This window comes from Gopherus flavomarginatus, chromosome 18 (assembly GCF_025201925.1).
Source record: "Gopherus flavomarginatus isolate rGopFla2 chromosome 18, rGopFla2.mat.asm, whole genome shotgun sequence".
Lineage (NCBI taxonomy): Eukaryota > Metazoa > Chordata > Testudines > Testudinidae > Gopherus > Gopherus flavomarginatus.
This window is the reverse complement of record NC_066634.1, coordinates 24,235,320-24,253,329: the sequence shown is the minus strand read 5'-3', so window position 1 is coordinate 24,253,329 and position 18,010 is coordinate 24,235,320. Positions and strand designations below refer to the sequence as shown.

Below are 18,010 nucleotides of genomic sequence, written 5' to 3'. Positions count from 1 at the left end.
TTCCCCAGGACCCCACTGGGGTGGACTCGCTGTGGGAAGCGCACGGAGGGGCAGAGGATGCTGAATGCTCCAAGGAGAGACCCAGGAGGTGAAGCCGTGGGAGCGTCTTGCCCTGAACAAATCTGCTCCAAGGGAGAGGAGGCTCCCCAAAGTCCTGCCTGGCTTGGTGGGGAGCAGCTCCAGAGCATCGCCCGGGGACCCCGTGACAGATGGACAGATAGACCCCTGCATCCCTCCATCCCCATATCTAGCTATCCACCGCTTGGTAGATACAAGCCGGGGTTGTGAACAAGCAGGCACATGAACCAACACACGACGTGCTCTCCGGAGGTTCTTTTGCAACCACCTCCTGTTTTTAGGGTCTTTAATAAGCTGGCTGCTGAAGCAGTTACAAGCAAACCCCGAATGAATACAAACTGAGGAAGCGCAGGGGGACGCAGGAAGCGTCACTGTCATTACGAGCCCAGCACACTGTCAGGAGAACATCCAGTAATGGCCGAGAGCCTCATCACGGGGACGTCTCATTGAGTCCCGCCAGGAGCGTCTGCCTCAGCAGGTGTCAAGCGGAAATCGCATTAAAATCTCAAGCCGGGGACACATGACGGGGCTCCCTGCTTTCCAGCCCCAGTGCAAGGCCAAGGCATGACAGTGCAGCTGCCTCCCTGAGCTGACCCGGGTCCAGGAGCAGGTTAATGGGTTTGGGTTACGTCAGCTGCTAATCACCCCCGGAGCTGTTCTGACAGCCCAGGTGTTCCAGCCAGGCCCGCTTGAAAGGCTTCCATGGAGACACAGCAGTGCCAAGCAGGGGCTCCCTTTGGTGGATTTCATCCCCGTCCCCGAGAGGCCTCGCTGGGTGGAGGGAAGAATTCGTCCCTCCACCTCGCGCTGTCTGCACTGGGGCATAGGCTGGTATCGCAATGTCACTCCTGCGTGTGGATTGCGCAGCCCCGGTCTGTGCTCCCACGAGATCCCTGCTCCTGGGCTGAAGGAGATCCCAGGCCTGGCTTTCGTTCTCACTCAGGTAACTCCGAGCAATGCAGTTACATCAGTGCCAGCCAGGCCCTCGAAGATTCCCCCAATCCCATTGCACAAGGGCCTTCAACCCATGTGAGGGCCCTGATCCCACCACACTGCTCCCAGCCCCGGGTGCAGAGGGCAGATCCAGGACACAGCCAGAGAGCACTGTGCTGTGGTTATTCTCTGCCCCCCAGGGCCCACAGGGGGCAGGACAGGGACAGGACTGTTCTGTGTCCCCCAGTGTGAGCTAGAGCAGCCCCGAGGCTGCTGTAACTGACACCAGGGCCACACAGAGTCCACAATAGGTAACAGGAGTTTAAAGCTACTTTAAACCAAGCACAGGGAGGGGGAACTGAGAACCAGGCCTGATATGTTGCTCATGCCCCTGGCATCTGTGGTTTCTTAGCCAGACTGGGACCCCTGCCTGGGCCTTGTCTCCTTCAGTCTCTGTCAGCGAGGGACCACGCAGAGCTGGTAGAAGGGGGGGATTTTGGCAAAGCCATCCTCCCGTGGCTTGGTGTCGATGTCCTCCGGGGCCACCAGGGGCTTCAGCGTGAAGCGCTGCAGGATGGTGGTGAAGAAGAGAAAGAGCTCCATGCGGGCCAGCGCCTCGCCCAGGCAGATCCTCTTCCCTACGAGAGACAAGAGGGAGGGCGCCGGGGTGGGGAGTGAGCCACGCACCTGCCCCATGGATGCGCCAGGGTGGGCAGACAGGGAGGGGCCAGCTTACGCTGGGAGCAGCAGTGCGGATTGTCAGCCGCCCAGTGCTCACACGGACGGGATTCCTAGTGCAAGGAAGGAACGTGCGGGGAGGTCGAGCTTTGCAATCATTATTCTGATTCCACAGTGTTTGGTGCATGGAGAGAGAGAGTGTGTGCAAGGGATAGATAGATACAGGGGGTGTGTGGGGATAGATAGATAGATAGATAGAGGGGTGTGTGGGGATAGATAGATAGATACAGGGGGTGTGTGGGGATAGATAGATAGATACAGGGGGTGTGTGGGGATAGATAGATAGATAGAGGGGTGTGTGGAGATAGATAGATAGATACAGGGGGTGTGTGGGGATAGATAGATAGATAGATAGATAGAGGGGGTGTGTGGGGATAGATAGATAGATAGATACAGGGGGTGTGTGGGGATAGATAGATAGATAGAGGGGTGTGTGGAGATAGATAGATAGATACAGGGGGTGTGTGGGGATAGATAGATAGATAGATAGAGGGGTGTGTGGAGATAGATAGATAGAGGGGGTGTGTGGGGATAGATAGATAGAGGGATATGTGGAGATAGATAGATAGATAGATGGAGGGGTGTGTGGGGATAGATAGATAGATACAGGGGGTGTGTGGGGATAGATAGATAGATAGATAGATAGATACAGGGGTGTGTGGGGATAGATAGATAGATACAGGGGGTGTGTGGGGATAGATAGATAGATAGAGGGATATGTGGAGATAGATAGATAGATAGATGGAGGGGTGTGTGGGGATAGATAGATACAGGGGGTGTGTGGGGATAGATAGATAGATAGATAGATACAGGGGTGTGTAGGGATAGATAGATGGATAGATAGATACAGGGGTGTGTGGGGATAGATAGATGGATAGATAGATAGATACAGGGGGTATGTGCGAATAGATAGATAGATACAGGGGTGTGTGGGGATAGATAGATGGATAGATAGATAGATACAGGGGGTAAGTGGGGATAGATAGATAGATAGATTAGATAGATACAGGAGTGTGTGGGGATAGATAGATACAGGGGGCTGTGGGGATAGATTAGATAGATACAGGGGTGTGTGGGGATAGACAGATAGATACAGGAGGTGTGTGCAAATAGATAGATAGATACAGGGGGCTGTGGGGATAGATAGAGCAGTGTGGATTAGGGGTGCTGTGCGGTGAGTCGGGGGACGGACGTGGAGATAGACAGGCCGAGGACTGAGGACTAGGGGCACTGCAGCGTGTCTGGGGACGGACAGACGGACAGACAGATGGAGGAGTCCGGGTGAGGCAGCTCACCTGAAGAAAAGGGCACGAAGGCGTCGTTTTTCCGGAACTGCCCCGTCTCCTCCAGGAAGTTCCTCGGGTTGAAGCTTTCGGGGCTTTTGAACTTGCTGGGGTCACGCAGGACGGTGCTGAGCATGGGGTAGATCTCGGTGCCCTGGGAGCAGAGCGTCAGGCGCTCAGAACGAGATGAGCTGGGTGGGAGCCATCCCGCCCCGGGCATGTCCTCCCCTCTCTGCCCCCACACTGGGATTACGCAGGAACAGAGCCGCTCAGTGGGCAGGTCTCGGGTAACTGCCAATGGGGTCAGATCCCCAGCTGCCGAGAATCGGACCCGGACTCCCCCCTGCGCCCCTGCCCGCTCGCCCCTCACCTGGGGGATGGTATAGCCTCTGAACTGGGTGTCCCGGGTCACGATGTGGGGCACGTCCATGGGGATCAGGTCGCTGAACCGCTGGATCTCGTGGATCACAGCATCGGTGTAGGGCATCTGGCTCCGGTCCTCGATGGCTGGGATGCGGCTCTGTCCGATCACCCGGTCAATCTCCTCATGCATCTTCCCTGCCAGCACCACAGACAGAGCTTACCCCCTGGCCTGGCGGCTCCCGGGAGCTGCTCAGGAGCAGGGAGAGCGGGGACCCCCAAGGCCTAGAGGGCAGAGCCCCGGACTGGACACGGAACACTTAGATTCTCTTTCCAGCTCTGCCGCTGACCTCAGGCTCCGTGCCTCAGTTTCCCCATAATGATACTGAGCTCCACCTGCAAATCAGTCTGACTCGGGTCAGCAAGTGCTCAGGACCTGGGTCCTTGGACCCTGCTGGGCGGGGTCAGAGCCCCAGGCCCTTTGTAACTCTGGTCCAAGCCCTGTCATTGTGCAGAGCGGATGCAGCCCAAAGCTGCAGACCCACATCAGGGTCTCCGGGTTAGCACAGCTGGGAGACCTGTGTACAGCAAACCCAGGCAGAGGCTCAAACCCGGGCTTGGAAACGCCAAGCCCACAAGCCAAAGTCCCACCGATCTGGGCTTAGTGCTCAGTGGAGACAAGCCCTAACTACGGTGCGTGGGCCTTTTGCAAACTTCTCCCAGCGTTTGACTCGTGCAATTCAGGGACTGCTGATGAATGTTCCTTAGTTACCTAGGACCTCCGGGTGTTTCATCAGGAGCAGGAACCCGTATCTCAGGGTGGAGCTGACGGTCTCCGTGCCGGCAAAGAACAAGTTGAGCGTGGTGAGTTCCAAGTTCTTGATGTTAAATTCACTGGAAGGGTTTTGCTTTTCCTTGGGGAAAATCAACATAGGCTGAAACCTCAGCATGGGGATTTCTACAGCCACAGGAGAGCTGGTCTTAAAAGTACAGATTTGCACAACGATTCCTGTCTGAACTCTGCAAAATCACTTTGCTGCTGTTTTGGGGTGAGGGGATCCTGGTATTTGTTATGGGTGAAAATTGCATGACTTGTGGGGCCCCTAGCGCTGTGTTTGCTCTAAGATCATCCAAGCCATTCACTCAGCTCCCAGAGCACCGTACCTTTTCCATTTGGATCAGGAAGCAGTCGATAAAATCCCGGGGGGAATTGGCATCCAGCGTTGCTTGGTTCTGCTTCACTCTCCTCTCAATAAATTTCCTCATGTTTTCTAGTAAGTAGTAGATTTTCATGTGAGGGCCGGGGAAGTATTTGAGGAAACTCGCATACATGTCGTAGAACTGGAAAGAGAAGAGACACACAGAGCACAGGTTTTGATGCATCCCCAGAGCCAGACTGTCAGTCACGCCGGGCTGAATCTGGAGTCATGTTGAGGCGAATCTGGAATCATGTCCGTGTGAATCTGGAGTGCCTTCACTGAAGTCTATCGAATTACTCTGCATTTGCTCTGGTGACCCAGAACACAGTTATCTGCAGTAACCCACATGCAATGAAAATACCGACCATTTCATTTCGAGCAGAACATACCTGTGACCACGGGGTGCTTATCTCCCTAAAGCTTTCGTTCATCATCTGCAGCAAGGACAGGAATTCTTTGTCTTCGTAGTCAAAGCGGTCACCAAAGACAATGGAGCAGATGACATTGGAAACGGCGCGGCTCAAGAAGAAGGTCGGGTCAAAAGGTTCCGCTGGCACAGGGGGGGAGAGAAGGGAGGAGGGGTCGTGCGATCATTGGGGGAAGAGGAGCAGCCAACATGACGGGAGTTTAGGAGCGGACTCGGATGCTTCATAACAGTTCAAACAGGAATCGTTCCGGGGACTTCTCGGGTCAGTGTTATGCCCAAGGTCAGACTGGATCTTTGGAGTGGTTCCTCCTCCCGTTGGAATCTGTGACTCCACACAGAGACGCCACGGGGGGTACAGAGGTGTCCCGTATGCTACACAACCTTTCAATCCAGATCTATCTGCCCAAGTCATTCCAGCCCAACATTGCTATGATGCTGTGGGGTGAGCGATCTCGAGAGGCCACCTACTCCTGCCTCCTATGCCGACTAACCCTAGCCAAGCCCTACAAGGGTTTGTCCCACCTGTTCTTAAAAACCTGCAGTGGCGGGGACCCCACACCCTCCTTCTCTCACCTGTCCCAGGGCTTCGCTCCCCTGCGGGTGAGAAAGTTTTCCTCAATATCTAACCTAGATCTCCCTGGCTGCAGATTAAGCCCATGACGTCTTCTTCAACCTTCAGTGGACACGGAGAACAGCAGATCCCCGTCCTCTTTGTAACAGCCCTTCCTGGCTGTTCTCAGGTCCCCCCCAGTCGTCTTTGCTCAAGACTAAATGTGCCCAGTGGTTGGTTTTTCTAACCTCGCTCTGCTCAAAGCGGGTGAGGATCATTCCTGTGCAGAGAGGCAGCCAGCAGCCCTGCCCCTGGGTAAATCCTCAAACCAGGGCTTAAGCAGGACTTGGCTGGTGCCCGGGCTGGAGCCGATCCCCAGGGGGCTCGGGGGGGGCACCACTCCGCTGAGTCACCTTTTGTATTTCGAAAGGCTTCCAGCAGGAACTGGGCCTCCTCCTGGATCCGCTCCTCAATGCTTTTCTTCCCCATGCCGAAGTTCCGCAGGACGGTCAGGGAGAACCGGCGCAGCTGCCGCCACCGCTCCCCGTTGGCAAAAACCACCCCTGGAGGGAGACGAGGGGTTTCAGCCCAGGAAGACGAAAGGCCGTTGAAATGATCCAAGTGCCGTGGCACGGGCCAAGGGGGAGGGTGGCAAAGAGAAGGTCCCAGCTCTGATCCAGTGATGCAAAAATGCACCAAGCCAGCTCTTCTGGGGGGTGCAATCGTGAGGGGGGTTGCATTGGCTGGTTGGGGCAAAGCTTGCGGCGAATCTGGACACACAATTGTGTGATAGGACCATGTGTGTTTAAAAGGGAACCATCTCCTCCCCCACCCCCGTGAAACATACAAAGCTTCACACTCAGGGAGCGGGACCACTTTAGCATGGGGGGTCTTTGTTCTCCTGATCCCCCAGAAGTCCTACAGCCCATCAGCTTGGGGATCGTGTCAGCCAATGCTGGAAGTGGGCCAGCTCCGGAGCTGGCATCGTTCCACTATCTCGATTTGGCCCAGCCGGGGATCTGGCCCTGTAAGTCTGGGGAGGTTCATTGCATCATGCCTGCTCCTCACCAAAGCCTTGAAAGTTCTTCTCGACAGTCGGCATGTGGGCTCTGCCGCTGAACTCCTCGGCCTGGTCCACCAGCGCCTCCTTCACAGCCTCGTGCCCACACAGCACCACAATGGGCTTGGACCCGAAATAGATGGTGAACACTGGGCCGTACTTCGCACTCAGCTGTACAGGAAAGGTGATCAGAGGGGGGCAGGAAATGGGAATCAGTTCCACAGAAAATGTCAAAAAAACAAAAAACAACCAAAAATTCCACCCCACCCCTAGCCCACCTCCCCCAAAATACCCTACCAAAGCCACAAACCATTTAGGCTGAAAACAGAAACATTTTTGGCTTGAAATGGAATATTTTTTGGCCAAAACCTGAAAAAAGTTTGCCCTGAAAACTGCTGAAAATGGAAAAATTCTTGGCTGAAAATTGACAAACTAAATACATATATTGGGCCAAATCCTTCTGGAAACCAAAACATTTTTAATTTTCACCTGAAATTATTTGTTTTCCTTCCCCCATCCCTGTGTTCCTGCCCCCCACTCCGGCAACGTTCACACAGAGCCGACCTTTCCACAAACAATTAAACTTGGTTGAAAACTCAACTTTCTGTTGGGAAATCTTGCCAAGAAAATCTTTTTATTCCCCACCCCATGATTATCCTTTATGGCCTGTATTGCAAACCCCGTCTCCTGGACCAGGACCCCATCGCGCCAGGTGCTGTACGAACACACTCAGTTCTGTTCTTAGCTGTGAAAAGAGACGTCCATCGGCACCAGCCTGGTGGTTGATTTGGTGGCTCCTGAAGCCTCAGAAACACAAACTGAGTTACCAAACAGGCAACACAGCAGTTGATCAGCAGAGATCCGTTCCCCGCACCCCTGGTGGGCCAGGTGCAATTTGAGAAATAGAACCGTCTCCATTTCATTCAGTGCATAGGAGACTGAACCCCCGAGGGCCGAGATACAACTGATCTGAATGCAGAGTGTGTTCATATTGAAGAGACAGACACATACAGACATAGCTGTGGGGATTTACGTAGAAAGACACAGAGACAGCGCATGGTGTCTATGGTGGCTGGTATGTAACTAGACAGAGAGAGAGCTAGGGAGTGGTTAGCTAGTTAACTAACTTTCAGCAGTGCTGTGCCGAGTCTTCATTTATTCACTCTAAGTTAAGGTTTCCCGTGCCGGTAATACATTTCAATGTTTTTAGAAAGTCTCTTTCTATAAGTCTATAATATATAACTAAACTACTGTTGTGTGTAAAGTAAATAAGGCTTTTAAAATGTTTAAGAAGCTTCATTTAAAATTAAATTAAAATGCAGAGCCCCCCCCGGACCGGTGGCCAGGACCCAGGCAGTGTGAGTGCCACTGAAAATCAGCTCGCGTGCCGCCTTCGCCACCTGTGCTATAGGTTGCCTCCCCCTGAGCTCGAGGGTGTGCCTGGGGATAGATACATAGATAGACGGACAGACAGACGGGGTGGATGGGGATTAAATAGATAGATAGACACGGGGGTGGACTGAGTTAGATGGCAGGGTGTCCGGGGATGGGTAGACGCAGAGATGGGGTGTCTGGGGCTGGGTAGACGCAGAGACGGGATGTCTGGGGATGAGTAGGAGCAGAGATGGGGTGTCTGGGGCTGGGGTGTGTGGGGCTGGGTAGACACAGAGAAGAGGTGTCTGGGGATGGGTAGGTGGGGTGTCTGGGGATGGGTAGACACAAAGACTGGGTGCCTGGGGCTGGGTAGGTGCAGAGATGGGGTGTAGACAGGTATATATATGGATAGACAGACAGACGGGGTGTATGGGGATTTAAATAGATAGACATGGGGGTGGACAGAGTTAGATGGCAGGGTGTCTGGGAATGGGTAGACACAGAGAAGGGGTGTCGGGCTGGGTAGACGCAGAGACGGGGTGTAGACAGGTATATATAGGGATAGACAGACAGACGGGGTGGATGGGGATTAAATAGATAGACATGGGGGTGGACAGAGTTAGATGGCAGGGTGTCTGGGGCTGGGTAGACGCAGAGAAGGGGTGTCGGGCTGGGTAGACGCAGAGATGGGGTGTCTGGGGATGGGTAGACACAGAGACAGAGTGTAGACAGGTATATGTAGGGATAGACAGACAGATGGGGTGTCTGGGGCTGGGTAGACGCAGAGATGGGGTGTCGGGCTGGGTAGATGGGGTGTCTGGGGCTGGGTAGACGCAGAGATGGGGTGTCGGGCTGGGTAGATGGGGTGTCTGGGGCTGGGTAGACGCAGAGAGGGGGTGTCGGGCTGGGTAGATGGGGTGTCTGGGGCTGGGTAGACGCAGAGAGGGGGTGTCGGGCTGGGTAGACGCAGAGATGGGGTGTCTGGGGATGGGTAGACACAGAGACGGAGTGTAGACAGGTGTATATATAGGGATAGACAGACAGATGGGGTGTCTGGGGCTGGGTAGACGCAGAGAGGGGGTGTCTGGGGCTGGGTAGATGGGGTGTCTGGGGCTGGGTAGACACAGAGACGGGGTGCAGACAGGTGTATATATAGGGATAGACAGACAGACAGATGGGGTGTCTGGGGCTGGATAGATGCAGAGATGGGGTGCAGACAGGTGTATATATAGGGATAGACAGACAGACAGATGGGGTGTCTGGGGCTGGGTAGATGCAGAGATGGGGTGTCTGGGGCTGGGTAGACACAGAGACGGGGTGCAGACAGGTGTATATATAGGGATAGACAGACAGATGGGGTGTCTGGGGCTGGGTAGATGCAGAGATGGGGTGTCTGGGGCTGGGTAGACGCAGAGACGGGGTGCAGACAGGTGTATATATAGGGATAGACAGACAGACAGATGGGGTGTCTGGGGCTGGGTAGATGCAGAGATGGGGTGTCTGGGGCTGTGTAGACACAGAGACGGGGTGCAGACAGGTGTATATATAGGGATAGACAGACAGACAGATGGGGTGTCTGGGGCTGGGTAGACACAGAGACTGGGTGCAGACAGGTGTATATATAGGGATAGACAGACAGACAGATGGGGTGTCTGGGGCTGGATAGATGCAGAGATGGGGTGCAGACAGGTGTATATATAGGGATAAACAGACAGATGGGGTGTCTGGGGCTGGGTAGATGCAGAGATGGGGTGTCTGGGGCTGGGTAGACACAGAGACGGGGTGCAGACAGGTGTATATATAGGGATAGACAGACAGATGGGGTGTCTGGGGCTGGATAGATGCAGAGATGGGGTGCAGACAGGTGTATATATAGGGATAGACAGACAGACAGATGGGGTGTCTGGGGCTGGGTAGATGCAGAGATGGGGTGTCTGGGGCTGGGTAGACACAGAGACGGGGTGCAGACAGGTGTATATATAGGGATAGACAGACAGATGGGGTGTCTGGGGCTGGGTAGATGCAGAGATGGGGTGTCTGGGGCTGGGTAGACGCAGAGACGGGGTGCAGACAGGTGTATATATAGGGATAGACAGACAGACAGATGGGGTGTCTGGGGCTGGGTAGATGCAGAGATGGGGTGTCTGGGGCTGTGTAGACACAGAGACGGGGTGCAGACAGGTGTATATATAGGGATAGACAGACAGACAGATGGGGTGTCTGGGGCTGGGTAGACGCAGAGACGGGGTGCAGACAGGTGTATATATAGGGATAGACAGACAGACAGATGGGGTGTCTGGGGCTGGATAGATGCAGAGATGGGGTGCAGACAGGTGTATATATAGGGATAAACAGACAGATGGGGTGTCTGGGGCTGGGTAGATGCAGAGATGGGGTGTCTGGGGCTGGGTAGACACAGAGACGGGGTGCAGACAGGTGTATATATAGGGATAGACAGACAGACAGATGGGGTGTCCGGGGCTGGGTAGACGCAGAGATGGGGTGTCTGGGGCTGGGTAGACGCAGAGACGGGTTGCAGACAGGTGTATATATAGGGATAGACAGACAGACAGATGGGGTGTCTGGGGCTGGGTAGATGCAGAGATGGGGTGTCTGGGGCTGGGTAGACGCAGAGATGGGGTGCAGACAGGTGTATATATAGAGATAGACAGACAGACAGATGGGGTGTCTGGGGCTGGGTAGACGCAGAGACGGGGTGCAGACAGGTGTATATATAGGGATAGACAGACAGACAGATGGGGTGTCTGGGGCTGGATAGATGCAGAGATGGGGTGTCTGGGGATGGGTAGACACAGAGACGGGGTGCAGACAGGTATATATAGGGATAGACAGACAGACAGATGGGGTGTCTGGGGCTGGGTAGACGCAGAGATGGGGTGCAGACAGGTGTATATATAAGGATAGACAGACAGACAGATGAGGTGTCTGGGGCTGGGTAGATGCAGAGATGGGGTGCAGACAGGTGTATATATAGGGATAGACAGACAGACAGATGGGGTGTCTGGGGCTGGGTAGATGCAGAGATGGGGTGTCTGGGGCTGGGTAGACACAGAGACGGGGTGCAGACAGGTGTATATATAGGGATAGACAGACAGATGGGGTGTCTGGGGCTGGGTAGATGCAGAGATGGGGTGTCTGGGGCTGGGTAGACGCAGAGACGGGGTGCAGACAGGTGTATATATAGGGATAGACAGACAGACAGATGGGGTGTCTGGGGCTGGGTAGATGCAGAGATGGGGTGTCTGGGGCTGTGTAGACACAGAGACGGGGTGCAGACAGGTGTATATATAGGGATAGACAGACAGACAGATGGGGTGTCTGGGGCTGGGTAGACACAGAGACTGGGTGCAGACAGGTGTATATATAGGGATAGACAGACAGACAGATGGGGTGTCTGGGGCTGGATAGATGCAGAGATGGGGTGCAGACAGGTGTATATATAGGGATAAACAGACAGATGGGGTGTCTGGGGCTGGGTAGATGCAGAGATGGGGTGTCTGGGGCTGGGTAGACACAGAGACGGGGTGCAGACAGGTGTATATATAGGGATAGACAGACAGATGGGGTGTCTGAGGCTGGATAGATGCAGAGATGGGGTGCAGACAGGTGTATATATAGGGATAGACAGACAGACAGATGGGGTGTCTGGGGCTGGGTATATGCAGAGATGGGGTGTCTGGGGCTGGGTAGACACAGAGACGGGGTGCAGACAGGTGTATATATAGGGATAGACAGACAGATGGGGTGTCTGGGGCTGGGTAGATGCAGAGATGGGGTGTCTGGGGCTGGGTAGACGCAGAGACGGGGTGCAGACAGGTGTATATATAGGGATAGACAGACAGACAGATGGGGTGTCTGGGGCTGGGTAGATGCAGAGATGGGGTGTCTGGGGCTGTGTAGACACAGAGACGGGGTGCAGACAGGTGTATATATAGGGATAGACAGACAGACAGATGGGGTGTCTGGGGCTGGGTAGACGCAGAGACGGGGTGCAGACAGGTGTATATATAGGGATAGACAGACAGACAGATGGGGTGTCTGGGGCTGGATAGATGCAGAGATGGGGTGCAGACAGGTGTATATATAGGGATAAACAGACAGATGGGGTGTCTGGGGCTGGGTAGATGCAGAGATGGGGTGTCTGGGGCTGGGTAGACACAGAGACGGGGTGCAGACAGGTGTATATATAGGGATAGACAGACAGACAGATGGGGTGTCCGGGGCTGGGTAGACGCAGAGATGGGGTGTCTGGGGCTGGGTAGACGCAGAGACGGGTTGCAGACAGGTGTATATATAGGGATAGACAGACAGACAGATGGGGTGTCTGGGGCTGGGTAGATGCAGAGATGGGGTGTCTGGGGCTGGGTAGACGCAGAGATGGGGTGCAGACAGGTGTATATATAGAGATAGACAGACAGACAGATGGGGTGTCTGGGGCTGGGTAGACGCAGAGACGGGGTGCAGACAGGTGTATATATAGGGATAGACAGACAGACAGATGGGGTGTCTGGGGCTGGATAGATGCAGAGATGGGGTGTCTGGGGATGGGTAGACACAGAGACGGGGTGCAGACAGGTATATATAGGGATAGACAGACAGACAGATGGGGTGTCTGGGGCTGGGTAGACGCAGAGATGGGGTGCAGACAGGTGTATATATAAGGATAGACAGACAGACAGATGAGGTGTCTGGGGCTGGGTAGATGCAGAGACGGGGTGCAGACAGGTGTATATATAGGGAAAGACAGACAGACAGATGGGGTGTCTGGGGCTGGATAGATGCAGAGATGGGGTGTCTGGGTATGGGTAGACACAGAGACGGGGTGCAGACAGGTGTATATATAGGGATAGACAGACAGACAGATGGGGTGTCTGGGGCTGGGTAGACGCAGAGACGGGGTGCAGACAGGTGTATATATAGGGATAGACAGACAGACAGATGGGGTGTCTGGGGCTGGTTAGATGAAGAGATGGAGTGTCTGGGGCTGGGTAGACGCAGAGACGGGGTGCAGACAGGTGTATATATAGGGATAGACAGACAGACAGATGGGTGTCTGGGGCTGGGTAGACGCAGAGACGGGGTGCAGACAGGTGTATATATAGGGATAGACAGACAGACAGATGGGGTGTCTGGGGCTGGGTAGATGCAGAGATGGGGTGTCTGGGGCTGTGTAGACACAGAGACGGGGTGCAGACAGGTGTATATATAGGGATAGACAGACAGACAGATGGGGTGTCTGGGGCTGGGTAGACGCAGAGATGGGGTGCAGACAGGTGTATATATAGGGATAGACAGACAGACAGATGGGGTGTCTGGGGCTGGGTAGACGCAGAGACGGGGTGCAGACAGGTGTATATATAGGGATAGACAGACAGACAGATGGGGTGTCTGGGGCTGGGTAGATGCAGAGATGAGGTGTCTGGGGCTGGGTAGACGCAGAGACGAGGCGCAGACAGGTGTATATATAGGGATAGACAGACAGACTTTGAAATGAGATGGTCTCCCCAAGAGGTGGCTCCTGAGCCAGTCGCTGCAAGCCGCTTGCAGGGCTCTCGGTGGCTCACCTTCTCCAGTGATTTCAGGGTTTCTCCCACCTTCATCTGCAGGAAGTTCCCGATCAGCGGGAGGGGAGTGGGCCCAGGGGGCAGGTTCTTGTAGCGCGACTGCTTTCTCCAGGCGGAGATGACGAGGAGGCAGGACACGTAGATGCCCAGGAAGATGGTGATGGCTCCAGCCAGCTCCATGGTGATTGGAGTCACTGCCCCAGTGTGGTACGCCAGTCTGGAATGCCCTCGCATATATCTACTCCCAGTCGGGTTTGGCCCTGCCTCCTGCATTGCATAACGGCCCTGGGCAAACACTTCTCTAAGCCACCAGTCACGTGCCACTAATTATCTCCTTGTTTGTCATCATTGTGAAAGCCTCTGGTGTTCGGGAGGCGTGTGGGGCCAGATCTCCCCGGCTTCGCCATAACCCACCAGCGACTTCTTCATCTCTCTTGTTCTGCCCTGCACGAAAAGCGAGGCGAGGCGGGCGAGGAGGGTGCAGGGGCCGGTGCTCGGAGCTGAGGGGGTCTGAAGTATGCCAGGGCGTTCGCTCAGGCCAGCGAGCAGGATGAGCTGTGCCCCTTCCTCCACTAGCTGCAGACTCACCAAAGTCCAGCTGTGCCTGGTACACAGAACTGTCTGATAATGGCCAGGAAAAGCTGAGCACAGCGAGGCTGGTGCCAAGCAGGACACTGAGGGTCAAGTCACGGGGGAGCCTGATGGGGAGTCACGGGTTGCTGGGGCCAGGGCCATGAGCTGGCAGAACTGGGACAAAAGCCGCTGAAATGTCTCGGTATTTGCTAGCGTGAGTGGGATGAAGCTGCTCTCTTCCCAGACATGGGGTCACTCGACGGGCCAGTGTGGATGATTGGGGAGAGGAACGTGGCCAGCTGGGGGGTTAATTTGGGCTCAGGCACTGTCCAATAACAAGCAGTGGGTTCGATATCCAGAGATCTCAGCCGGGTTAGTACCAGGGCCTGCACCCCGGGCAAAACATCAAAACCTTGTATACAGGGCGGGGACGGGGTGGGGTCCGAGCCTGGGAATGTCAAGTAGCGACTGAGGTTTGTGTTCTAACACCGTCCGGAGATCCCTGCCCCTGCCACCGGCAAGAGGGAAAGGGACCTGTCGGGGGCCAGGGGACATTGGCTAGTGCAGAAGGAGACCAGCGTCCCACCTTGCGCTGAGCTCACATGCTCGGGTCACGGCTCCAGAGCTCGTCCCTCCCACCAGCAGAATCTGGTCCAATAACAGATATCACCTAGCCTACCTTACCTGTCAATCATATTTGTAGCACATCTATATATCCATTGATGGTTGTTCACTATCTATCCCCAAAGCCTCTTTATCTCTCCATCTATCCCCATAGACACCCCTAAATCCACTCATCCACCCATCCCTCCATCCATCCACCTACCCATCCATCCCTCCTGCCCATGGACACCCCTCCATCCATCCCTCCACCCCTCCCTCCATCCCTCCTGCCCATAGACACCCCTCCATCCATCCCTCCATCCCTCCACCCCTCCATCCATCCCTCCTGCCCATAGACACCCCTCCATCCATCCCTCCATCCCTCCACCCCTCCATCCATCCCTCCTGCCCATAGACACCCCTCCATCCATCCCTCCATTCATCCCTCCACCCACCCATCCCTCCCTGCCCATAGACACCCCTCCACCCACCCACCCATCCCTCCATCCCTCCACCCATCCCTCCTGCCCATAGACACCCCTCCATCCATCCCTCCATCCCTCCACCCCTCCATCCATCCCTCTCCCTCCACCCCTCCATCCATCCCTCCTGCCCATAGACACCCCTCCATCCATCCATCCACCCATCCACCCACCCATCCCTCCTGCCCATAGACACCACTCCATCCACCCATCCGTCCATCCATCCTTCCTGTCCATAGACACTCCTCCATCCACCCACCCATCCCTCCCTGCCGATAGACACCCCTCCACCCACCCCTTCATCCATCCCTCCATCAACCCATCCATCCCTCCTGCCCATAAACACCCCTCCATCCACCCATCCATCCCTCCTGCCCATAGACACCAGTAGCGAGGCGGACTGGCTTCCAGAAGAGCCTGAGAGGGCCAAGCCAGAACAGACGCTGACGTGGGTAGAGCCACCACCTCCTGTTCCCGTCCCCCAGAAGTCAAGGGGCAGGACAGGAGGTATAAAGGCCCGGCCCCAGCGCTCAGTTGACCGCTGGCCACCAGAGAGGACAGACACTGGCGCCCTAGCTCCCACTGCGCCGAGCCTGCCCCATGCTGGCTACCCGGAGGAGGACCGGCCGAGCCGGCCCCGTGCTCGCTACCCGGGAGAGGACTGGCCGAGCCGGCCCCGTGCTCGCTACCCGGAGGAGGACCGGCCGAGCTGGCCCTGTGCTCGCTACTCGGAAGAGGATTGGCCGAGCCGGCCCCGTGCTCGCTACCCTGAGGAGGACTGGCCGAGCCGGCCCCGTGCTCGCTACCCGGAGGAGGACCGGCCGAGCTGGCCCTGTGCTCGCTACCCGGGAGAGGTACTGGCCGAGCCGGCCCCGTGCTCGCTACCCGGAGGAGGACTGGCCAAGCCGGCCCCGTGCTCGCTAACCGGAAGAAGACTGGCCAAGCCGGCCCCATGCTCGCTACCTGGAGGAGCACTGGCCGAGCCGGCCACGTGCTCGCTACCCTGAGGAGGACTGGCCGAGCCGGCCCCGAGCTCGCTACCCGGAGTCGGACCGGCCGAGCCGGCCCCGCACTCGCTACCCGGAGGAGGACCGGCCGAGCCGGCCCCGCGCTCGCTACCCAGAGGAGGACCGTCCAAACCTGCCCCGCGCTCGCTACCAGGAGGAGGACCGTCCGAGCCTGTCCCGCACTCGCTACCCGGAGGAGGACCGTCCGAGCCGGCCCCGCGCTCGCTACCCGGAGGAGGACCGTCCGAGCCGGCCCCGCGCTCGCTACCCGGAGGAGGACCGTCCGAGCCTGCCCCGCGCTCGCTACCCGGAGGAGGACCGTCCAAACCTGCCCCGCGCTCGCTACCAGGAGGAGGACCGTCCGAGCCTGTCCCGCACTCGCTACCCGGAGGAGGACCGTCCGAGCCGGCCCCGCGCTCGCTACCCGGAGGAGGACCGTCCGAGCCGGCCCCGCGCTCGCTACCCGGAGGAGGACCGTCCGAGCCTGCCCCGCGCTCGCTACCCGGAGGAGGACCGGCCGAGCCGGCCCCGCGCTCGCTACCCGGAGGAGGACTGGCCGAGCCGGACCCGTGCTCGCTACCCGGAAGAGGACCGGCCGAGCCGGCCCCGTGCTCGCTACCCGGAGGAGGACCAGCCGAGCCGGCCCCGCACTTGCTACCCGGAGTCGGACTGGCCGAACCTGCCCCTTATTCGCTACCCGGAGGAGGACCGGCCGAGCCTGCCCTGCGCTCGCTACCTGGAGGAGGACTGGCCGAGCCGGCCCCGCGCTCCCTCCCGGAGGAGAACCGGCCGAGCCGGCCCCGTGCTCACTACCCGGAGGAGGACCGGCTGAGCCTGCCCCGTGCTCGCTACCCGGAGGAAGACCGGCCGAGCCAACCCCGCGCTCGCTACCCTGAGGAGGACCGTCCGAGCCAGCCCCGTGCTTGCTACCCGGAAGAAGACTGGCCGAGCCGGCCCCGTGCTCGCTACCCGGAGGAGGACTGGCCGAGCCTTCCCCTCGCCCCGTAACCTGAAGTGATGCCTGACCACCCCGCGTCCAGTATCCCGAGGACCAGCCCCGCTTACCCAGCGCTCAGGATCCTGAGGAGCCCGTGGTGTGGGACACTGTGGAAGACGCGGGTGATCCCCAGGTACCAACGGGGGGGAGATTGGAAGTGGCCCGTGGGTAGCCGACCCTAGTCTGGCTCCAGGAGACCCCAAACCAATGTCAGTGGGTTGCGGTCAAGATCCCCACTGACCCAGCAGCAGACAGCCTGCCGCTGTTAGGGCCCCGGGCTGGGATGCAGTGGGGTGGGAGGGCAGACCTTCCAGGGGTGGCAGACTCCCCCTCTCGCTGACCTGAGGAGGCCTTTCTTCTAGACTTTGAACTGTTTGTTTGCTCAATCTCTGCCTAAGGGCCTGAGCCTTGAACTGCTTGTTGTCCCGCCCTGCCCAAGGGCTTGGGTTTATAGACTGTTTGTTCGCTCAGTCCCTGCCTAAGGGCCTGAGCTCCTGACTGTTTCCTGCCTCACCAGGCTAAGGCGACAGCTCACCCAACTCGGGTAACGAGGCGGCCTGGCTCCCAGCTGCGCCTGAGAGGGCCAAGTCCCCACACCGGACCATTACAACACCCCTCCTTCCATCCCTCCATCCGTCCACCCATCCATCCCTCCTATTCATAGACACCCCTCCATCCACCCACCCAGCCATCTCTCCATCCATCCCTTCTGCCCATAGACACCCCTCCATCCATCCCTCCATCCGTCCACCCATCCTCCC

At 57.0% G+C, this 18,010-nt stretch overlaps 1 protein-coding gene across 1 annotated transcript; it reads right to left on the bottom strand.

Moving 5' to 3' along the window:
• Positions 1-331: 331 nt before the first annotated feature.
• On the bottom strand, positions 332-13,860 carry LOC127037061 (cytochrome P450 2G1-like). Its single transcript, XM_050928516.1, has 9 exons — positions 13,588-13,860; positions 6,637-6,799; positions 5,982-6,131; positions 4,981-5,141; positions 4,557-4,733; positions 4,165-4,306; positions 3,403-3,590; positions 3,045-3,186; positions 332-1,649 (listed from the first exon to the last, which is right to left on the bottom strand). Exons 1-9 carry the CDS (start codon positions 13,858-13,860, stop codon positions 1,468-1,470), a joined length of 1,578 nt encoding a protein of 525 aa, XP_050784473.1. The 3' UTR covers positions 332-1,467.
• Between the last annotated feature and the right edge of the window lie 4,150 nt (positions 13,861-18,010).

Coding starts and splice junctions, on each gene's coding strand:
- LOC127037061 (XM_050928516.1), bottom strand. CDS start 13,860: ATGCAGGAGGCAGGGCCAAACCCGACTGGGAGTAGATATATGCGAGGG. Junction 5,142..5,981: donor AGCCTTTCGAAATACAAAAG/GTGACTCAGCGG, acceptor CCCCTGTGCCAG/CGGAACCTTTTGACCCGACC. Junction 4,307..4,556: donor TCCTGATCCAAATGGAAAAG/GTACGGTGCTCT, acceptor ATTTTCCCCAAG/GAAAAGCAAAACCCTTCCAG.